The 24,392-nt window shown below is 41.7% G+C and overlaps 1 protein-coding gene and 1 long non-coding RNA gene across 10 annotated transcripts; one reads left to right on the plus strand and one right to left on the minus strand.

The window, feature by feature from the left end:
• Nucleotides 1-448: 448 nt before the first annotated feature.
• LOC109184175 lies at nucleotides 449-15,152 on the plus strand. Its single transcript, XR_002054731.1, has 3 exons — nucleotides 449-460; nucleotides 14,984-14,990; nucleotides 15,032-15,152. It is a non-coding gene; the product is annotated as an uncharacterized LOC109184175 (long non-coding RNA).
• Nucleotides 13,079-23,100, minus strand: LOC109184174 (rhomboid-like protein 14, mitochondrial). Of its 9 annotated transcripts, none has more exons than XR_002054725.1 (5): nucleotides 23,008-23,100; nucleotides 22,680-22,923; nucleotides 19,169-19,962; nucleotides 13,418-13,480; nucleotides 13,079-13,341 (listed from the first exon to the last, which is right to left on the minus strand). XR_002054725.1 is itself a non-coding variant. In XM_019334223.1 (3 exons), exons 1-2 carry the CDS (start codon nucleotides 22,896-22,898, stop codon nucleotides 19,186-19,188), a joined length of 996 nt encoding a protein of 331 aa, XP_019189768.1. In that variant the 5' UTR covers nucleotides 22,899-23,001; the 3' UTR covers nucleotides 13,079-13,341; nucleotides 19,169-19,185. The 9 variants fall into 9 exon arrangements, 2 of the variants coding, with proteins under 2 accessions (XP_019189768.1, XP_019189767.1); XR_002054727.1 differs by lacking the exon at nucleotides 23,008-23,100 and adding an exon at nucleotides 13,587-13,642 and having other exon boundaries at nucleotides 13,418-13,476; nucleotides 22,680-23,001; XR_002054726.1 differs by lacking the exon at nucleotides 23,008-23,100 and adding an exon at nucleotides 13,587-13,642 and having other exon boundaries at nucleotides 22,680-23,001.
• Between the last annotated feature and the right edge of the window lie 1,292 nt (nucleotides 23,101-24,392).

Genomic DNA, 24,392 nt, shown 5'->3' on the forward strand with positions numbered 1-24,392 from the left:
CAGGACTGGTGAGTTCACGGCCTTGAACCGATCGGCAGCAGAGGCCATGCAGTATGCCCAGTCTTGCAACCTCATCAAGCTACCCCATCCCGATCGAGATGGTCCAGACAAGAGTAAGCATTGCGCTTACCACCGATGTGCTGGGCATGACACTGAAGAGTGTACCCATTTGCTCCAACTGTTGGAAGATTTGCTCAATCTAGGGAAGTTAGACAAATGTGTGGGGAGGAGAGAGGACCCCAAGAGGAATACCGATCGGAGAGAACAGCGGCGCTCTCATCACCGCTCCGATCGGTCAGGTCAGGACCGAAGAGACGATCGAAGAGATGATCGTCGCGATGACCGACGGGACCCTGACCCTCCGTCTAGCAGCCGACCAGCAGGAAAGCCGACCATCCACGTTATTTTCGGTGGATTGGAAGACGTTTCCCGACCGCGGAGTAATTGCCCGGTCGCCATAGTGGACTCCCGGGAGACTGGGAAGAGGCAAAAGATGGAGCCCATAACCTTCACCCTCGAAGATCAACCCAGCAGCGGTGACCACGGCATGGAGGCGCTCGTGGTCACAATTGATGTGAAAGGGACGGATGTCCAGAGGGTTATGGTTGACACTGGCAGCAGTGTAAACGTCCTTTATTTGGACGTGTTTGAAAAGCTTGGACTAGACAGGAAGGAGCTGACTCCGGTCGGTGTACCAGTGTCTGGCTTTACCGGGGCTCTCATTTACCCCGAAGGAAAGATAACGCTCCCGGTCGAGATCGGCACAGCCCCGAAGTCGATCAAGACGGAGTTAGAGTTCGTTGTGGTCAACCTCCATTGCGTCCACAACATTATCTTGGGCCGACCCGCCATTATGAAGATCGGTGGGATAATTTCAATGCCTCACCTATGCATGAAATTCCCCACCCCCAATGGGGTCGGTGTGGTTCGTGGCGACGTCCAATCCGCCCGGAAGTGCTACACCCGAGCGGTCAACAGACGCGACTCCGGTCCGTCTGCCCGGGTGAACACCATAGCCAAGGAGGAGGCTAAGGATCGGAAGGAACAACCTGAGCCTTCCGAAGAGATAGAAGAAGTTCCCCTATCCGAGGACCGACCGGATAGGAAGATTAAGATTGGCCGGGCCCTCACCCCCGAGCTTCGAGCGGAAATTTTGGCTATACTCCGGGAGTATGCTGATATCTTTGCATGGGTGCCCGAAGACATGCCCGGGATCGACCGATCGGTGATCTGTCATAAGCTAGCCGTCGATCCCACAGCAAAGCCGGTCGTGCAAAAGACCAGGCACCTTTCCTCCGATCGCCGTGAATTTGTTAGAGAAGAAGTTAAGAAGATGGCGGCGATCGAGCACATCCGACCGGTGATCTATCCCGAGTGGGTGGCCAATATTGTTCTCGTTCCTAAGCCCCCAGCTTGGAGGATGTGCATCGATTTTACCGACTTCAACAAGGCTTGTCCGCTCGACCCGTATCCATTACCGAGTATCCACCAGATGGTCGACGAGACGGCCGGGGCCGAATTAATGAGCTTCATGGATGCATTCAAGGGATATCATCAGATCATGATACACCATGAGGACGAAAGCAAGACAGCCTTCGTGACCCCGGACGGGCTGTATTGCTACCGAGTGATGCCGTTCGGCCTCCGAAACGCGGGAGCGACCTACCAGAGGATGGTCAATATGCTCTTTGCCGATTTGCTGGGCCGAACGATGGAAGCTTACATTGATGATATGCTGGTCAAGAGTCGGGACCGATCCGACTACACTCGGGACCTCCGGGAGTGCTTCCAGATCATGAGGAAGTACCAGTTGCGGCTGAACCCGACCAAGTGCACATTTGCGGTTCAGACCGGCAAATTCCTCGGCTATATGATGACCAAGAGAGGAATTGAGCCCAACCCGGCCAAAGTGAAAGCGATTCTGGACATGCAACCACCCTCCACCGTTCGGGAAGTCCAGCAATTGACCGGTCGGTTGGCAGCCCTCAGTCGGTTTCTCTCCAAGCTAGCCGAGCGCGCTTTACCTTTCTTCAAGGTATTGCGAAAGGTTAATGGTTTCGTCTGGGATGAGGAGTGCCGAGCGGCTTTTGATGAGCTGAAGGAGTATCTCATGTCACCAATCGTACTCTCAAAGCCCGAGCTCGGAGAAGAGCTAGACGTGTACCTCGCCGTCTCCGATCGTGCAGTAAGCGCAGTGTTGTGCCGAACTGATCTGGAAGGGGTCCAGCGACCGGTGTACTATGTAAGCCACGCGCTACATGGTCCCGAGCTCCGGTACTCCCGGCTAGAGAAGGTCGTCTACGCCTTATACATTGCCGCGAAGAAGTTGGCTCCCTATTTCCAAGGTCGAGCGATTCGCGTATTGACCGATCAGCCGATCGGGCCAGTCCTCCGAACTGCTTCGTCTTCCGGTCGCCTAGTGAAGTGGGCGTTGATGTTGACCCAGTACGCGATTGAATACTGACCAAGACCAGCCATCAAGGGTCAAGCTTTAGCTGATTTCTTGGTCGAGTGCACCGCCCGGGATACCCGACCCCCCGAGATCGCGGATCCTGAGGCTGAGTGGTGGTCGTTGGCTACTGACGGGTCGAGTAGCAAGAAAGGAGCAGGAGGAGGAGTGGTGGTCACAAGCCCGGAGGGATTCAAAGTTTATTTTGCTCTCATGTATCAGTTCCACCCGACCAATAATGAAGCCGAATACGAAGCATTTGTTAATGGCTTACAGTGTGCTCGGGACTTGGGGGCTGAATACATTCGGGCTCAAACAGATTCTGCACTCGTGGTTGGGCAGGTCCTTGGAGATTATGAAGTCAATGGGGAGCGTCTGCAGTTATACCGAGACCTAGCCCTGGAGAAGCTTGCTCAGTTCCGGGGGTATACCGTCCGGCATATACCCCGATTGGATAACGCCGATGCAGATATCTTGTCTAAATTGACTCAAGACGCCCCGGAACACATGTCGAGGATAGCTCGGATTTTGGTGATCCCGAGACATAGCATCCATCGCTTACCGGTCAATCCAATCCAGCCGGTAGAAGATAATTGGATCACCGATCTGAAGGAATTCCTCGAGCACGGTCGACTCCCCGACGATCCCCAGCGTGCTCGGAAGGCCAAGCTTAGGGCCCCGAGGTTCCAAGTCTTGGACGGTCGCCTCTACAGGCGATCGTACGGAGGTCCTCTTATGCGTTGCTTGACCGCATTTGAGGCCGATTTAGTCATGAAGGAATTGCACTCGGGAATCTGTTCTTCACATCAAGGAGGCCGATCGTTAGCCCGTCGTATCATGCTGATCGGGTACTATTGGTCGTCCCTCTAGCTAGACTGTGAAAAGTTAGCTCGGGAGTGTGAGACGTGCCAACTGTTTGCCCGGATGCCTGGACGACCGGCAACCTTCTATCAGCCAGTCACGACTGCAATTCCCTTCGCTAGGTGGGGGGTAGAAATCTTGGGCCCTTTCCCTCAGCTCTCCGGTCGGAGAAAGTTCGTGATTGTCGCCATCGATTACTTCTCCAAGTGGATAGAAGCCGAGCCCTTAGCCACGATCACTTCTCAGCAATGTGCTCGTTTTCTTTGGCGCAATGTGGTTTCCTGCTTTGGTGTGCCCGTGCATCTCATCAGCGACAACGGCCGCCAATTCGTAAGCCAATATTTCCAGAGCTTCTTGGCCACGATCGGGACGACTCACGTCCGGTCGTCGGTGGCTTACCCGCAGGGAAACGGACAAGTGGAGAACGCTAACCGGACGATTTTGGAAGGTCTAAAAAAGAAGTTACACTCGGCTGGTCGTAGTTGGGCCGATGAGTTGCCATATGTCTTGTGGACTTATCGGACGACCCCGAGGGAAGCTACCTTGGAGACCCCTTTCGCCCTGGTTTATGGAGCGGAAGCCCGACTCCCGATCGAGGCTTGGATCCCGACCGATCGAGAGAGAACCTACAATGCGGAGGAAAATGAACATGCGATGGTCGTGGATCTCGACGGGGTCGAAGAAAAAAAAGAGCTAGCCGCTCGGCGTATGGCCGAGTACCAGAAGCGGGTCAAGAGTTCGAAAGATGTTCGGGTCAACCCTCGTTACTTTCAGGTGGGAGATTACGTTCTACGACGAAGGGAGGCCAGTCAACCTTTGGAGGGCGGAAAGCTAGCTCAAAATTGGGAAGGGCCGTACATCATCAGCGCCATCATACGGCCAGGCACGTACCGACTGGAGACAACAACTGGTCGGGTAATTAAGGGGACTTGGAATGCCGAGCACCTCGTTATGTTTAGGCATTAGCCTATTTATTCTAATATTTGGACGAAGGGGGGGGGGGGGGGGCTTGACCTGCGAGTTAGTCCCGGTCGTCATTTGTAATTACGTATTATGATTGTAAATACTCATTTAACCGCCTGCGAGCGGGAAGGTTTAATGTATATACGATCAGTGATTGCTCGACCGCTTGCATGCGGCGGCCCGGTCGGTTATTCTCTTTACCTTCAGTGCACGCAGATCAATTCATCTTCAAGTTACATCGACCGGGCGAATCTATCGACCGGTCAAATGCGCTCCACATCGGCGGACATTCGAGTCACGCCACTAATCGGGGAAGCCAGGAGCTCTCAGCACAATTCCCCGATCCGTCCAACTTCTTTCACTATCGCACCCACTTGTGCCTCGAGCGCACAATAGTGTGGGGGCTGGGATGAAGGATGAAGGAAGTATCTGTAAGCCCGTCGCTCGGATATATCCTGACCGTGGAGGCTTACCTATTTTTCAAAAATTTCGTCAAGGCCTAGAGATCGGGTAAACTCGATCGGGTTGGCCAGTTTCACGACGGAACCTCAGACGCACGACCGGGCCATAAGGCCTTAAGGTTGGGCGTCAACGGGGTCGAGTACTGCGAGACCGGGCCAGATGGCCGTGAGGTCGGGGGTCTACGATGAGGTTGAGAGTATATGATTGGAGTGCGCACGATTGGGAACGAAAATATAAAACGAAAATATAAAACGAAAGGCACTTGGATCGAAACAGAAGATTGTTATTAATTAAAAAGTGCCCGGTAAAACTCGGGACCGGGCTCCCGATTAAACCTTTACAAAAAAAAAGAAAAGAAGATGAAACCGGTAGCCTTCACTTCTTTGCGGCTTCGGCAGCGGTCGGGTCAGAAGGCTTCTCAACAGCAGCAGCCCCGCTCGGGCCAACGATCTCGATCTCCGGATCGTAGGGGTCCAGCCCGGGGTCGGGGACTTCAGTCGGGAGGGTGGTCAGAACCAGCTCGAGGTCTTCGCCTTCAAGGGCCTCCCTCATGTTAGCCTCCGTTCGTTCCCTCATGTCCCTTTGGCCGCTGTTGTAGGCCCAGTGACCGAAGGACCAGAAAAGCTCATCCGCGACGGCATTCTTTCGCATCTCCCGAACGAAAGCCATCCCGGGCTCAACCTCCCGGAAGAAGTGCTCGATTGCGGCAGTCGGGTCTGTGCTTCTTTTGTCCGCTTCTTCCCGAGCTTCCTTCTCTTTCTGCAGCGCCTTCGACAAGGCGCTCCGCTCGGTCCGAGCCTTCTTTAGGGCCTCCTCGGCTTTCTTCAGCTCGGCGGACAGCTCCTCCAGCTCCTTGAATCGCCGGTCGGCGACCTTCTTTAGCCGTATGGCCTCCGTGGCCAATAACGCCTGGCCGTGAAGGGCCGCCCCGACCCGTGATGCCTGCAAAGATAGGCATGTTAGTCTAATCGAAGATCCTTCGTATAAAAATGAAGGAGGGAAAATTCTTACCTCGGCCAGCTCGCGACCGAGCCGTTCTGCTAGTTGGGTCGGGCTTAGCTTGGTCAAGTCTATCTCGACCGGCGTCAGATTGCCGATCCGAGATAGCACGGAGGCATCAGCCATGACAGACCCGACCGCCGGGGTCGGGCTCTTCTCGGTCCTCTGCCTCTTGCTTCCGGCCGCATCCTCGGCCGGTCTCTCCGTCACTTGGCCCTTTGGCCTGCTGGTCACGCGGGTGACCAGGGTGTCCGAACCGTCCAGGACCCCGCCCTCATCGGTGATGATCGGGATGGGGCACAAGGGTCGCGCGACCGGGATGGAATCCCCTCCCGAAGACCCGGCAGAAGTCTTCTTTTTCCCCAAAGTTATCTTCGTTCGAGGAAGAGATTTCGGAGCTCCACTGTTAAAGCGTTTTGGCGCCATGTCTGCAAAAAAAAATAACTATGTTAAGTCGGGAGTAAGTTTGTTGTTCAGGGAGTTGTGAGCGGGGGAGTTGGTTAAGGATAAACCTGTCTTCTTCCGTTTACCCCGAGCAGGAGGACCTGCTACCACCACGTCCATCGGCACGGGCTTATATTTCTCCTTCAGGCCGTATACCGGGTCGGGTAACCGGGCGGCGGCAAGTTTCTCTGCCGATTGGAAGATCTTATATTTGTAGATCTCGCTTGAGATCCGGACTTCAGCTTCCCGAAGAGCCGGAGTCTCGACCGTCGTAACTTGTTTCCTAAAGCGAGTACTCCAAACTCTGTTAGTCGGGAGGATCCAAGGGTCATACTTGACCGAGAAAATCCTCTTCTTCCACCCTTTGTTGTTCCCGGGCAAGCCTGAAATTGAGCATTTTCCCTCTCGGGACTGCACCATCAAGAATCCCCCTCCGTAGCTACCCGAGAGGACCTTCACCTGATAGATGTGGTTGAAGAGCTCCATCGTGCAGTGTACCCCATGCCGAGCACAAATCTGCGGGAAGCACGCTATGATGCGATGTGAGTTCGGGCAGATTTGGGCTGGCATGACCTGGTAGTAACCCAGGAAAGCGGTCAAGATGCCCGTGAATGGGAAGACGACCGGGGCCATTAGGGAGTCGTAGTGCATCCCGATCCATTTGCCCCGGTGGCGGTCGATAATGTTTCCGAGCCGCCGACTTGTGTCGAACTCCACTCGACCGCCTAGTCTTTCTACGATCCGTGCGGCTTCCCCGTGCGTCAGTTCGCTCATCTGTTGGGCGACGCTCTCACTGTTCAAGTATACGAACCCGTCATCCTTGCTGGTCCCCGGTTCGCTCACCTCTTCCTCGACCGGATCATTCCTGCCCGAAGGATCGTCTCCTTGGGGAACGGTTTCCGGGTGATCCCCTATCACCCCGGTAGGTGTCTCTCTTGCGACCCCACTCTCGCGGCCTGAGTTTCCCGAGCTGCTCGAGCCCGATCCCAAAGATTCGCTTGTGCTCGAGGATCACTGCTGCTCGGGGGCTCGCTCGGGAGCCTTGCCCGGTCGTCGAACGATTTCAGGAGAATCGGGCATGATCTCCACCTCCTCGTCGCTAATTTGCTCGAAACCGTGGTCGTAGTCCGCGACCAAGGCGTTTTGGCTATCCGAGTCCGACATATGGTTCTACCTAAAGGCCGGCCGGGGTTAGTACAGGGTTCGGGAGGTTAGCTCGAAGTTAGTTCTATTCTACTCCTACGCCAAGTTAAGAATGAAGGAGCTTACCGGTTGATAATGCTTGGAAGGAGATCTGAAGTTCGCTTTGCTCGATCGGATCGTTGAACTGCTGCTCGGGACTCTCTGAGGGTACCGATTGCCTTAGAGGATTGAGGAAAGTTCAAATGAAGGCCTCAAGGGCCTATTTATAGGGGAGCGTTTAGGCGGGAAAACAAGTCCACTTGCGTGACGCGACCCGCACTGTTTCCGATGCGACCGTTACGGTCGCCAAGGCCGGCAGTGGCCGACACGTGGCGGGGAAGGAATGACAGCTGGCCGGTCGGTTTGATGGCCGACGTTTGGGCTTCTTCATCCCGTCCCGTTTTTCCCGGACGGTCAAAAAGACCCGGGCTGGGGGGCTTTTGGTAGGAAATATCCCGACCGACATAAGCTCTACCCCGACCGAGTTGTCTTTGTTCTTTTCTTCTTTGTCTTTGCAGGTGACAGGTCGGGCTTCATGCGAAGAACCCGGTCGGGGTCCGACCGGGAGTTGCCCGAGTGATGGTGTCGACCACCGAGCGGTAGCCCTTTGGCAGGAGAGCTGGTACAGGACACGTGGCGGCTCTCTACGACGACAGGCAGGGCACCTGGGAGGATGACACGTGGTGGCTACGTGGAGAACATGCCAAACGACTGGAGTCATGTCTCCAGGCACAGCGGCTATAAATACCCACAGTAGCTACAGTGTAGAGGACTTTTTTGGACGATCGATAGGTTGTTGTTAGAGAATCCCGACCGCAGTCAGTCGGCACTCAGAGCAACCAAGTAGATTGTACTTAGGGCCTTTACCATGATCAATAAAGACATTTATTCGCTTTGATTGGTCTCGGGTTTATTCTATATTGCTTACGTATAATTAGCAGTATCAATAAAATTAAATTGAATAACAGATTTTATATATTGAGTGTATATTATTAAATGAAGCTGTAGTTGAATTATAATAATATTTTAATAATGTTATAATGAAACTACAATGTGTATAAAATGAAATTAAATAGAAGGCCCCAGATAATAAGTATATAGAGTTAATTCCATCAATGGACCAATGGTCCTCCGACTAGGTTGATTTTCTATAATTGGTCCCCGAATTTTAATTTGGACACTTTAGACACTTGACTTTAGAATTCATTTCAATGTGGGTCCTTCCGTCAAATGAAGATTAAGTGGACGTTAATTTGAGGGGTAAATGTGTCCTTTCAAGTATTGAGTGTATATTTCGTCATCTTTCTCCCTAAGGGGATTGCTTCATTAATTACGGTATGAGATTCATCCATTGTTTTATAAATGGAGCACCATTCAAATCGGATTCTACGGAGTCATGTGCATTAGCAAGTAATATTGAGTTCACAACAATATTGTCCTCATGAGCAGAGCCATTCCTAATCAGCTGAGACTGTTCACTGAAGATTTCAACAGGCCCAGAAGCTCTTCTCTCTTGGCAATAAGATGAGAGGTTGATATCATATATTGTTTCAGATAAAGCAAAGCTCCAACTACCAAGTAGAATGCATAATTTACTTCTAAATACAGTACTCAATTCAAATTTGTCTTAAAAAATAAAAATAAAAAGGGAGAAAGGAATTAAGCCAGCAGTCTTTAAAGTTCCAAGTTCATTAAAAAATATAGAAGACTTATACTCATTTTGTATCATTGAAGTGTGGAGCGCACATATTCATGGGAGCTGAATTTAAATTGTCAAGAAAAATCATGATAGTTGAATCAACAATTAACGTGAATTGACTATGATGTGTAACAGATATGGCATCAACTTTGAGGGCTCTGTACTCCAACCTTGGTATGGTCCTTCATAAATCTATATCTTCTCCTTTAAAAACTGGATGTACTCTATTTTGGGTTTACCCCTCCTTTCTATATAAAAAATGGTACTTTAGTGATACTGTAATTAATGGAACTACAATGTATATAAAATGAAACTGAACAGCAAGTCTCACATATTGATTGTATATTGTCAAATGAAACTATAATTGAATAATATTGATACTTTAGTAGTGTTGTAATGAAACTAAAGTGTGTATAAAATGAAACTGAAAAACAAGATAGGTCGTTACATGGACCATAACGGAATTTATCGTTTACCAATGTTAACGGAAAAAGTTTCAAACGACGTTGTTTTTCTACCTGGTCAACGTTGCTACGTGGACCACGTCCACATTAAAATTTGCCGAAGTTAATCCGTTTTCTTTATTTGTCTTTAAAATAAAAAAATAAAAATAAAAATAAAAAAGGAAATTGCATCTTTGGTCCCTGTTTGACTCAATCTTTCAGTTATGACTATATCCATTTTTTACCCCCAGTTATGAGTAAAGTGGTGAGTTTGGTTACCGACATTAGGTTTCCATCTCAACTTGACGGAAACCCCACAAATCCCATATTATTAGAGGGGTAAAATAAGAAATTCGAATCTTATTATTCTTCTTATATTAAAATCACATTCACGACATTATTTTATAATTCACACTCTCATATTTCGAGATTTTCCAATTCCAAAAGCATTTAAATAAATCTCATATGACTTGTTAGGAACCTGGGTCTCGTATAAGGAACATAAGATTCAGTACAAACAAGGGAACACTTGATCACCGTATTCAAGCGTGTAAAACACACTATTCTAAAAGTTTGTGATTTTTCTTACTAAGCAACAAGGGTAATTGAACCATAACGTTTGAAATACAATAAGATGTCAAATTTCTCATATTGTTGTTATGAGAAATTCACCAAAGGGAGTAACTTGAGATTTTAAGTGTGTAAAAATTCTTTTGTAAGCTATGTAATAGCTTAGTCAAGAATCGTATATCCTCGCAACATAGGAAAATTATATTATATATATTCATCATCAGACAATCCCTCATGGAAAAACATGTACCTCCAATTTGTGTGCATTGTGATAGTCAAGATGCAATTGGTATGGTAGAAAGTAACATGTATAATACTAAGTTTAGGCGTATACGTCGTAAATATAATATCATTAAACAACTCCTCAGAATGAGTGTTGTTTTTGTTGACTACATGAAGTCAAAGTATAATGTAGTGGATTCGCTAATGTCGAGAGGTAAATTCACCTCTCGGTTAACGTCGAGAAGTGTGTTTTACTTCTTGGTGAATAACCTTTCGGATGTAACTTTTCAGGTTTCACCTTTCGAATGTACCGTTATGAAATCATATTAATTCTAGTCAGTTTTTGGAATTAATTTATATTAATTCCAATTTAAGTTTTTGAATTAACGATCGTAAGCAATATGTTAAATTCCATATTAAGTTGTAGGTTATAATAAAAGTTACAAATATGATTTTAAATCGAGTTAATACCCAAAATCGTCCTCGACTATAGTGGTTTTTCTCAATTTCGTCCTAAACGACTTTGGTGACCTAATATCGTCCCAGACTTTTATGTTTCGCTCAATTTTGTCCCATACTTTTGTGTTTTTGCTCAATTTAGTCCCTCATTTGTTATTCTATCCATTTGGTGTTAAATAAATAGACAATTAAGTAATTTTAATATTGGCATCTCTTTACTCATAGACATGTGAACTGCGAAATCCCTTTTTTTTTTACGAATTAGTCCAAGAATTACTCCTAAAACTGCAAATATAAAATTTGATTTGCAGGTCCAGGAGTAATTCTGGGTGTAATTCGTACAAGAAAGAGGAATTTCGCACTTCACAAGTTGAAAGTAAAGAGAGATCAATATTGACATTACTGAATTGTCCCTAAAATTAACACCAATTTGACGGAATAACAAATGGAGGACTAAATTGAGCGAAACACAAAAGTCTGGGACGATATTAGGTCACCAAAGTCGTTTAGGACGAAATTGAGAAAAACCACTATAGTCGAGGACGATTTTGGGTATTAACTCATTTTAAATCATATGTTAAATGTCATTGTTTATTACTACTCCGTATTTATTTCTCCTTCTCTTATAAATACTTTGGTATTGGGCAAAATTGTTAGCTATTGATTTTGAGAACTTCAAAACTCTTTGTTTTTCCCTCCCCGAAAATCATTTTCTATCAAAATTTTGTCAACACTTATAAAAATAAAAAAATAAAAAAAATGTTCTCATGTTTTAGTTCGTCGAAAGTAATATAGTTTGAGTGCTCAATTATATTACTGTAATCCATTTTATCCTATGAGACTGACGCTACAATACTACTAACACCATCGGAAGGTAGCAAATTAATTTTATGAAGTGTGTTACACACGACTTGGATTTTCTTTGTTTCGTTATTTTCTCCGCTGGGTTTATATTCTCAAAATTCAAACCCTTTATTTTATTTATTTTTATAAATAAATTTGTATGATCGACTTATTCATCAATACAAAAACAACAATAGTTATATTATAAACACAACATAGATGGCCAAGTAGGTGGAGCATGATTATCGTATCTAAAGGTCACGAGTTCGATTCTTACCTACACCCTCTTGGTCAAGCCCGTGCACAAAATCTTACTAGTGTGATTTCTTCATCACCCAAACAATAGTTATATTATAGACCACGATGCATGTAGGAATATGCATCCAAGGCATTCATGTTTTTTCTCCATCAGCATTTAGTTCATAGAATAGGTTGGAAATGTAATACTACCATTCCCGAGAATAGACATATTCTATTGTTTGTCTTTGGCCTTTTATTTTTGGAAATAAGCTGAGTTATTCTCTTTGTAGATGGTAGTCATTCCTAAGGTGTAGTATTGTTGTTGTTATTGTTATTATTATATGTATGTATGTATGTATTATTATTATTATTATTATTATTATTATTATTATTATTATTATTATTATTATTATTCTTTCTCACACACATGTGTAAACATTCCGTTTGAAGGATATTTATGTCAATTGAATACTTATTCCGTTTTTATCCTTAAACCAATCTAACATTGTAATATAATTCATGAAGTCTATACCTTAGGTGAACCAAACAATGGAATAATGATTTTTATTTTATTTCCTGTTGAATAGTATTTCTATTCATTCCGTGAACCAAACTATCAGTAAATTTATTCCAAACTTAAATTTATTTTGTTTTCTTTTCTTTTTTTTTTTTCTAAAAATAAAATTAATGTATAAAAAAATATATCATTAAAAAGTTCTAATTAGTAAACATTTTTTGAAAAAAAAAAAAAAAAAAGTGTTTACATACACTTTTTTCCCTAAATAGAAAAAAAAAAAAATTCTTCTCCACTTACACGCAGATTGGAAAAAAGTTTTTTTTTTTTTTTTCAATTACAAAAATGTCGAGCTACTACAGTAAGCAGGTACTCCATCGGACCTCACCAACAATGTATTAACTTGATTTTGATGCTGCTAATCTGATTTGAACACATATTATCATAGCTAGAAAAGCATAAGAATAACACTGGCTCATAATTGAATTTGCACTGCTACAAGTAGAAACCTTTGGTCCTAGCAAAACCCGAAGAGTTCGACAAAAGTAGTTCATAACCAAACGACCCCTATGATATATCGTGCTATATGAATTTTCATTTCACTAGATACATATATCATATATGATCGGTCCACTTAGAGATGGAAGTATAGAAGTAACAAATCATAGTATTCCAAATCTGAAGCTGTAAAAATGCAATGATTAAGTTGATCTATTTGAACTTTAAACTAAAATAGAATATTGGTAAAATTTCTTAAAAGTTGTTTTAGATCATCAATCACTCTGCAAAATTACAAAATACAGAAAAAGAATATTTTTCTGCAACATTTGAAGCCAATTACACAGCTTTAAAACTAAACCCCCTTCACATAAGAAGGCAAGATTTACCTGTTATGGCTTGGATCAATCTAAAATTCAACATAATCCAAGTATCCAACAATGCATTAGTATGTATCCCACCCACTATCCTGGTATCTCAAGAAAACTTGCGCCTGATGAACAAAAATAAAACAAATTAATGTTAACAAAATATATTCTAGTCATCCCAGACTAAATTAGAATATCAACCTTGAACTTTTAAGCCTATAGCATTAGCCCAAGTTTCATTCCATCTGATTCTACAGAACCTACCTGCCACAAACAAACACTTGTATCAACAACCTTATTAAGTGAGAACATATAACATTAGAGCTATCAAGTAGTACCATTGCACAACAAAAGATAAACCCAATCTGACCTTGAAGACTGCTGCAATACAACCAACAGATAGCATATTGCTCTTTGCTCCAAAATCTAAAAGAGTACAACGTTTTAATTTCGTATTAAACTATCTCTCTTCTTGAAACATATTTGTCTCCCACTTTGTTATATATATATATATATATTTTTTAAGTTAAATATCTGAAAATGAAATTTTATTTTTTTGGAGAGTGACAAATAAGATAAGACCCCTTAATGTTGTTGTTATTATTATTTTCAATGGTAAATTACGGTCAGTGGCCTGCACAAACAGAGATCGGGATTCAGGAATAAAAATGAATTTAAGTCTACGGATAGCAATTTCATAATATGCAAGTAATAGTTAGGGGGCGTTTGGTTCAGGTTATATTACATAACCAAGGGAATGTGACATTCCCGAGTTTATATTCCTATGTTTGGTTCATATTCTCTCAGGGAATATAACATTTCCAGGGAATGGAACATTCCCTCCACATAGGATTTTGAAGGGAATGTGATTCCCTTCATTTTGTTAGGTTATGTAAGATAACCTTAGGGGGGCGTTTGGTTCAGGTTATATTATATAACCAAGGGAATCTGACATTCCCGAGCTTACATACCTATGTTTGGTTCATATTCTCTGAGGGAATATAACATTCCCAGGGAATGCAACATTCCCTCCACATAGGATTTTGAAGGGAATGTGATTCCCTTCATTTTGTTAGGTAATGTAAAACCTTGTATATTCATAAATTTTGTCATTTTAATTCTAATTATTTAAAGATATATATTTTATATTATTATTATATATAATTATTTTTGTAATTATATTATATATTTTTTATTACGTTAGCATATAAAATAATTTTGTTTCTCAAGTTCAAGATTTTAGTTAATATTTTAAAATCATGTAATTATATATGATATCGTTATCTTATTTATTTAATTTATATATATATATATATATATATATATATATATATATATATATATATATATAAAAGATAACCCTAAACCAAACATGATTATATTACATACCTCAATTTTAACCAAACACAGGAATCTAACATTCCCAGCAATCTAACATTCCCTAAGGTAATCTAACATTCCGTGAACCAAACGGCCCCTAGATATTTATAAATTTTGTCATTTTAATTCTAAAAATTTAAAGATATATATTTTATGTTAGCTTACTATTATTATTATTATTGTTAGATGAATAAGGGTTAGTTAGAGTTAGGTGGTTTTTCTCTTGTTTGAATTTCAAATCCTGTGGCTGGAGCTCTTCCAACCTTTGTATAAATAGGAGTTCTCTTGTACAGAAATATATGAGAGTATACACTGTTTCTTGTGTTTCAACACTTAACATGGTATCAGAGCTGAGTTAGTGAGAGTGAGTGCCTGGGCTAGGTCGAGGGAGGACGTGCGACGCTGCGCCAAGAAGTCCGGCCGCCGTCGGTGCAGCCACGCGCCCTCACGCGCCGCCGTCACCGAGCAGCTCCGACGCCACGCGCCGGCGCGTGAGGCGGTTTCCGGCGACTTCGCCGGTCGATTTTTTCCTGCTCCAGTCTCGCCTCGTCGTGCTGAGTTCTGCGCCTCGGCAACGTTTGTCCAAACAGGTAATTCAGTTGCGTGTGTCTCTTCTGCGCCTCGACAGTGGGTCATTGACTCAGGGGCTTCTGAGCATATGACAGGTAATTACAATGTTCTTTCTACATATTTGCCTGTCACTTCTAGTCATACCGTTACTCTAGCAGATGGGTCTATAGCCACTGTTTCGGGTAAAGGTAGTGCCGTTGCAACGTCCTCATTACCCCTTGCTTCTGTGTTATACCTCCCAAAATTTCCCTTCAACTTACTCTCGATTAGTCAAATAACTCGTAACCTGAAATGTTCTGTTACGTTTTTTCCTGGTTATTGTCTGTTCCAGGATCTTTTGACGAGGAGGATTATTGGTAAGGGGAAGGAGGTTGACGGTCTGTATGTCTTAGAGCAGTCTACATCACTCGAGAACGTCTCTACTGGTTTGGTGAGCAACGTTTCCCCCTTTCAATTGCACTGTCGGTTTGGCCACCCGTCTTTACCAGTGCTCAAGAAGATGTGTCCTGGTTTAGAGGCTTTGACTATCTTGCAGTGCGAGTCGTGTGAGTTTGCAAAACACCATCGTGTTCCTTATGTTTCTCGGGTAAATAATAGAGTAGATTCTTTATTCGAGTTAGTTCATTCTGATGTTTGGGGTCCGTGTCGGGTTACGTCCAAACATGGTTTTCGGTATTTTGTAACTTTTGTTGATGACTTCTCTAGGTGTACTTGGTTGTATCTCATGAAGTCCAGGGGTGAATTGTTTGATGTTTTCCAAAGCTTCTGTGCTGAAGTGAAAACTCAGTTTAATAAGACTATACAATGTTTGAGAAGTGATAATGCTCGAGAGTATCTTCTTAATTCCTTTTCTACCTTTATGAGTCAAAATGGTATCATACATCAAACTTCCTGTGTTTACACCCCCCAACAGAATGGTGTCGCGGAAAGAAAAAACCGCCACTTGTTAGAAGTTGCTCGTGCCCTTTTATTCCAAATGAAAGTGCCTAAAGTGTTTTGGGCAGATGCTGTTCACACTGCTTGTTTCGTTATCAACAGGATGCCTTCCTCTGTACTCCGTGGTCAAAACCCATATTCAGTTGTGTATCCCTCCAAACCTTTGTTTGCCCTGTCCCCCAAGATTTTTGGTTGTACGTGCTTTGTACAGGATGTTCGTCCACTAAAGGGAAAACTTGATCCTAAATCTCTTAAGTGTATCTTCCTGGGGTATTCTCGAACTCAAAAAGGGTATAGGTGTTACTCTCCTGATTTGGGGAGATATCTGGTTTCGGCTGACGTCACGTTCTTTGAGGAAACTGTGTTCTCTGATAGCGTTCCCGGGGATAAGTCGTCGGGGATAGAAGGGGATTTTCTTACTTATACTATCACTATTCCTGTACCCGCAGTGGGTCCTGATTCTGGTGTCGTACCCCCCGTTACGCAAGTGTATTCTAGGCGGCCCCGAGATGTAGTGGCGCCAACGGCGAATGCTCCTCCCTTACCACAACCTCCGTCAACTGATCTTCCAATTGCCGTTCGAAAAGGTAAACGTAGTTGCTGTCATCCGCTTTCTTCCTATGTTTTTTATGGTCGTCTGTCAGAGTCTTCTCGTACCTTTATATCCAAACTAGATTCTGTGTCTATCCCTAAAACGTTGTGTCAGGCTATGTCTCATGATGGGTGGAAATCTGCTATGGAGGAAGAAATGGCAGCCCTAGAAGAGAATCAGACTTGGGATCTTGTCCATCTCCCCGTCGGGAAGTCGGCAATTGGGTGTAAGTGGGTTTACGTTGTCAAGACGAACCCTGATGGTTCGGTTGCTCGGCTTAAAGCATGGTTGGTGGCGAAAGGGTATGCGCAGACTTATGGAGTTGATTATATGGAGACTTTTTCACCGGTTGCCAAGTTAACTTCTGTGCGGGTTTTCATTTCTCTAGCTGCTGTTAATGATTGGCCGTTACACCAGTTAGATGTCAAAAATGCCTTTTTACATGGTGATTTGGCAGAGGAAGTGTATATGGAGCAACCGCCTGGGTTTGTTGCTCAGGGGGAGAACGAGAAGGTTTGCAAGTTGAAGAAGTCTTTGTACGGGTTAAGACAGTCTCCCAGAGCGTGGTTTGGGAGGTTCAGTAGTGTTGTTATTGAGTTTGGCATGCAGCGTAGTGCCTATGATCATACTGTTTTTTATAAACATTCTAACCGTGGCAGCATTTTGTTAATTGTCTATGTGGATGATATAGTAATCACAGGTGGTGATGCAGCGGGAATTGATGCGCTCAAGTCTTTTCTTAAGAAGAAGTTTCATACGAAAGACCTGGGAGTGTTAAAGTACTTCCTTGGAATAGAGGTTGTCCGTTCTAAGAGAGGCATATTTCTTTCACAACGGAAATATGTGCTAGATTTACTTGAAGACTCTGGGCTCTTAGGCTCGAAGCCTTGCGAGACTCCTATGGACCAGAGTGTTAAGCTTGTAGCCGGTGAGGGGGAGCCTCTTGAAGATCCAGAGCGGTATAGGAGATTGGTGGGGAAATTGAATTACCTTACTATCACTCGCCCGGATATTGCCTTTCCGGTGAGTGTGGTGAGTCAGTTCATGGCAAATCCGGAGAAAATCCATTGGGAAGCTGCAGTTTGAGTTGTGAAGTATTTGAAGGGTGCTCCTGGGAAAGGAATTTTGTATGCCAATCATGGGCATGTGAGGGTTGAGGCCTTCTCTGACGCTGATTGGGCTGGGTCACCGAGTGACAGGAGGTCAACGACGGGGTATTGTGTGTTCCTTGGTGGCAACCTAGTGTCGTGGAAAAGTAAGAAGCAAAGTGTTGTGGCCCGCTCGAGTGCAGAATCTGAGTATAGAGCAATGGCTCATGTGGCGTGTGAGGTGACGTGGTTGTGTAATATCCTTGGTGAGATTGGTGTAGAAGTGAGTAAACCAGTTCCTTTATGGTGTGACAACAAAGCCGCTATACACATTTCGAGCAATCCTGTGTTTCATGAGCGCACGAAACATATTGAGGTAGATTGTCACTTTGTGCGGGACAAGATTCAACAAGGGCTACTTTCTGCTGTCCATGTCCGAACTGGTGATCAGCTAGCGGATGTGCTTACAAAAGGCCTCTGTAGAGCTAGGGTTGAGTATATTTGTAACAAGCTGGGCATGATTAACATCTATGCTCCAGCTTGAGGGGGAGTGTTAGATGAATAAGGGTTAGTTAGAGTTAGGTGGTTTTTCTCTTGTTTGAATTTCAAATCCTGTGGCTGGAGCTCTTCCAACCTTTGTATAAATAGGAGTTCTCTTGTACAGAAATATATGAGAGTATACACTGTTTCTTGTGTTTCAACACTTAACAATTATTATTAATATATATATATATATATATATATATATATATATATATAATTATTTGGTAATTATATTATATATTTTTTATTACGTTATGTTAGCATATAAAATAATTTTGTTTCTCAAGTTCAAGATTTTAGTTAATATTTTATAATCATGTAATTATATATGATACCGTTATCTTATTTATTTCATTTAATTTTTAAATTTATTAAAATAGATGAAAATATGTTAAGGATATATATATATATATATATATATATATATATATATATATATATATATATATATATATATATATATATATTATAACCTTAAACCAAACATGATTATATTACATACCTCAATTTATCTAAACACAGGAATCTAACATTCCCAGCAATCTAACATTTCCTAAGGTAATCTAACATTCCGTGAACCAAACGGCCCCTTAAAGTACACAACAAAACACAAATCAAACATTTTTTTCCCAAAATGCATGACACACCTAATTCAGCAATGGACTACCATTTCTCATCATTTCTTCCCACAAATTCATGCAGATCATATACATAAATGATAAGAAGATAAACATTAGGGGCATGAAGAATAGTAGGGCACAGAACATACAGCATTGAGGATAACAAAAACAGAGGAGACACGAAGTGATAAACACCAAGAGAGAAAATAGAGAAGCAAAATACCGTCTGAAGTCCAAATACTATAGTCCACCAAATCGTTCAACTCTCCGACGTCGTAATTCCTCCAAAGGAATGTCTTGAATCTCGCTCCTTGGTGAGTGCAAAGAAGAGTTTTCAAAGCGATCTGTCCCACACATCTCACAAACATTTAAAATTCCTGGATTATCATATGTACATGCTTGGCATCTCCATACATCAGATGTATTTCTATCTGACCTACCACCTACAGCTCCCTGACCATAAACTCTTCGTTGGAACCATCCTGAGCCCCACAAGAACTTTAAAGGCAAGCTCACAGCACTAATGAAACTACGGACAATTTTTATCAGTGGATTAGAACCTGAATAGGACCCTTTTAAATGTAAATATACAAGGCCCGCAAGTATTCCACCAAGATGGCCAATGAAAGAGACACTAGGAACAAACATCTGGATGAGAATAAGTTCAGCCCAAGCAGCATAGCGAGCAGGTACCATCAGACCATGTACATATGTATAATCCCCTGACTGTGCATTCAAAATAACTTTCATTGCAAAGAGGACACCAGAAAACCCCACACCATATTCCTTGTAATAGGGGCTGTCATAGTCAAAGAACAAAACAAGAAATTTGGCAAGCAACAACGTGATGCCTTGGGACATAGGAACTAAAGCTGCAACCATGGACGCAAATTTTGCGCTTCCCATTGACCTTTCCAACTGAATTCCCTTCCATAGAAGTGACAGCATATTGTACACCAAGTGAGATTCATTGATATGGTAGAATGCAGAAAGGAAAAACCGCTTAAGATCCTTGTACTGCAAAAGGAAAATAAAAGCACTATCAGGATGGTCACACAGATAGCTCTTAGCAGCATAACTTCCAAAATCAAATAACACAGATATAAGCAACTTCTCTATTAAAGTGCAGATATTTCAAATACTATAATCCAGTATAGATGGGATATAACAATATCAAAAAAATTGGAATACTACATAAATGAGTTAAACAACGGAGCAGACTTGACATAAAAGGGCATGGAGTATGATAATTTTGGACTGAAGCAGTAGCAAATGCATTAAGAAAACAAGGACTGAAATTATTAGAGAGAGAGAGAGAGAGAGAGAGAGAAGATATCGCAGGAGGGTGGAAGAATGGTAATAAGACATTGAACTTGAAGAAAAAGGATTAAATTGCATCTTTCTTTGCTTTTATTTAAATTCTTCCATTGTTAAATCACGGATCTACATCTTTTATTTATAGCACATTTGGTCCCTCAATTATGGGAGGGAGTATATAGACTCAGTCTCTATTGTTGATGCCTCAACTTTTGATCCCCAAACAGGTAACCTGCCGATCAGAGTGAGGACAGAACATCCATGGCTAGCAAAGGATCATTGGACTAAAGAAAACTCCAAATTGAAAATTTTTTCATGTATTCCTTTGATGCCCGGAGAGTGAGGACCAAAAGCAGCACTTTAGTGTTAACTGAGGACCAAAAGTGCAATTTTCCCTATTTATGTTATTCTGTTTACCAAAAAATTCAAGAAGGCAAATTTGTCCAAATGCATGGATATAAGACTGATTACCAAACTTTTTAAAGAGAAAAAGCACACCAAAGCGATGAGCCCGGGCTTTGCTTTAAAGCGAAAGCACAAAGCGAAGCATTGCTTTTTCACATAAAGAGATGCTTTATATATATATATATATATATATATATATATATATATATACACACACACACACACACACACTCAAAATACTCAAATAGTAATGCAAAATAGCATAATAGAAACTCCTAAAGTCACAATATCATAATAATACAAAGTTTAGTCATCAAAATAAAGTCATTCAAGACATTTAGTCACTAAATTGAATTAAATGTAAATTCACTAAATTGTAATTGAAGATTTTAATTATACTAATTTTAAAACATAATTTAACACAATAAATGAAAAAAAAAAAAATGTGTAAACTGTAAATGCTACTGCCTACTGCCAAGTGTCCAACCAAGAGTAAGACTCCAACTCTATTTAACATTTTAACATGACTCAGACACATAGTCGTCTTCTTCAACGTAAGAAGAGAGAGATAGAGGAAAAAAAAAAAAAAAAAGGCGAGAAGCAGCGATTTATCTCGGGCTCAAGAATGTGAGCTCGGCCTGAGCAGGAGGCAGGCGAGGCAGCGGCGAGGAAGGTCAGCAATGGTCGAACTTCGAAGGCGTGATGGACGGAGTCACGGATGGGTGATGGACGGAGTAACGGATGGGTGAGGCAGTGAGCAAAGGCACAAAGTAGAGGGTTTCGAGAAGTTGAAATGAGGTGTGAGGCAGAAGGGTTCCGCGAATCGCCATTTTTTTCTTTGGACCGTTGACTTGTGGTTCGTGTGGAAAAGCTTGGTTTTGGCCGCTTCGACGCCTCGCTGGAAAAGCGCGTTCAGGTGCGCACTTCTCCACGCAGCTGCACCTTGCCCAGGCGACGCAATCCGCCGTCGCTTTTAACAAGTTTGCTGATTACTTATTTCATGTTATAGTATTCTGTACATCTCTTTACAAGGCTACATATAGAGGTTTGTAGCTAGAGTTTGCAGCTGAGAGTATATTAATATGATAATATCCCTTCAATTCTCTCAAAATCTGGAAAAACCATTATCCTAAAACATAGAAAATGTTTATAGTAAGGAAGCTTTTATTTTGTCAGTCTTTCTTAAAGACATGCACTGATGCACATTAAAATTTTCACTTCATCTTATAGCTAAATGCATACACACATTAATCAGGATGGAAAGAACTGCCAACTTATCATGGCACATATCCACCAAGGCAATATCAGGATTCAAACTATCTATAGAAGCCATGCTAAGTCAGGCAGTCAGCAAAACCAATTGGGTAATACCTTCACTTAACTAGGCTTCTGCCAGTTTTAGTCATATTTCTGTACAGACCCTACTCCCCAATTTATTTCTAAGGCCAAAGAGTTTCACTAGAAGCTTTGCACTTTGCATACAAAATATGAATTTTATTGACAACTTCCAGATGACATTACTTAACAAATGTGGCTTGCTCCCCAATCTTGTTACATTTGGTTAAGTAAATTTTGTGCATATATTCATCCTCAGCTGGAAATCTACCACTTGGTACCAAGAACCCAAGTAGTTTGGCATAAAATGGATTAATAACTGAACAGGTTTATTCTTGGAATTATTTTGGTTCTCATTCCCATATTAGATATGAAAACATGAAACTGGCCTATGTATTGAAGTTTGAGAACATTAAAATTTTAGATCATACATGTTAAATTCAATCCTACTACACAGAAATAAACTATGAGATAATAAGAGCGCACAATCTCAATCCCATTTTTGAATTTGATAGCATCACAATATTAATATTAATAATATTAATAATACTAATAAAAAGAGCAAAAACGCAGCAGAGTAAATCAAAAGAAAACGTTACTCCATCGATTCTAGATGAAATCAATGTAATCCAATTTAAGTCCACAAAAAACATAAAGGTTTGCGAAGGAGGGTGTACCTTAACGATAATGTGGGGATTAAACCAGACCTCATCAATGTAAGGGATGATCTGATCAAGGAAATTGGGCCTCAAGTAAATGATGGTGTTCGCCGCCACAAGGCCCGCCGTGACGGGCGGTTTCCGGTCGAGCCTGCTGTACTCGGCCACGGCGTGCAGCGCCAGCAGTGGAAGCATGCCACGAGAGACTGAACCCCCCCTTCTCCGTCCTCTATCCATCAATTAGCCGATGGAAAACTCAAACCTATGAGGTATAATTCGTCGTGAGATTGATTCACTGCAAAATGATATAATAGACGTATGAAATTCAGTGAATTAAAAGGAGTACCTATTCTCGGTTGCCAGGTTGAGAAGGGTCTAGAATCTGCTTATTGGGGAAGAAAAGGAAAGGTTAACAGAATCAAGAAAACTCAATATTTTTTTATTCTTCCCAAACTTAAACTCAATATTTTATTGATGGATAATCTATCTGTTGTATAAATCTTTACAATGATAAAATTTAATTGTCATATATTTGAATAATATAGAGAGAGAAAAAAAGAAATTATTATTTTTTGTTAAATAATAATGTATACAATTATCATAAAATTTATATTTACAAAAAAAATAATAATAATATTATGTACTAAGCTAACACCCACATCTCTTGGTATATGCACATAAATAACTTTACATTTTGATTTATTCATTTTACAAATGATAAGACATTATTGTCAAATTTACTATCTTTTCTTTTTAACTTTTTCATTTATGTACAAATATATTAGTAACGTAATTCCTTTCAAAAAAAAAAAATATTAGCAACGTAATGTTTCACTTTTAAGCCAAAATCATCTTAAATTTTAAGGGTGAGTCTCTAATGAGAATGTCTCACAAATCTTTATTTATAAGATCGGTCAAATCAGGACGTAAATGTAATACTCATGTTGAAGAATATGATACTAATCAAGAATAAATTGTTTAATTTGTTAACTATAAGGGAAAAGTAATACTTTTAAGAAAAAAATATTATACTTTTAAATCAAATGTAATATTTAGGTGTTGAACAATTATTTATGAGAAAAAATGTGATATTGATTAGGGATAAATTGATTGGTTGTTATTTATGAGATAACGTGTAATACTTATAAGGAAAAATGTGATACTTTTATGAAAAATATCATACTTTTAAATTATAATGTAGTATTAGGGATTAAAGAGTTACTTATGTGAAAAATTTTACTCCGTAATACTTATGAAGGAAAATGTAATACTTATGAAAAATTCAATTGGCCTCACGATGAGAATTTGTGAGACGATCTCATAGGAGATTTGACAATTATTATACCATGGCTAGGGTCCACCTTGTATTGTGGACTATGGTCAAAAAATTATATGTTTACAATTATTAACATATTATGTGATTGCAATTAACATATTATGTCTTTGTAATACAAGCACATAATATGTTAACTGCATATAGGAACATATAATATATTAACTACATATACATTAGATGTAATTAACATATTATTTGCCTTCAAGTAACATATTATGTGCTTGTAGTTTAACATATTATGTGCTTGCAGTTAACATATTATGTGCTTGTAGTTAACATATTATGTGCATGTAGTTAACGTATTATGTGTCTGTAGTTAACATATTATGTGCCTTCAATTTATTTACAATCACATAATATTTTAACTGCAGACAAATAATTTGAATGTCATTTTC

Source organism: Ipomoea nil, unplaced genomic scaffold (genome assembly GCF_001879475.1).
Source record: "Ipomoea nil cultivar Tokyo-kokei standard unplaced genomic scaffold, Asagao_1.1 scaffold1250, whole genome shotgun sequence".
NCBI lineage: Eukaryota > Viridiplantae > Streptophyta > Magnoliopsida > Solanales > Convolvulaceae > Ipomoea > Ipomoea nil.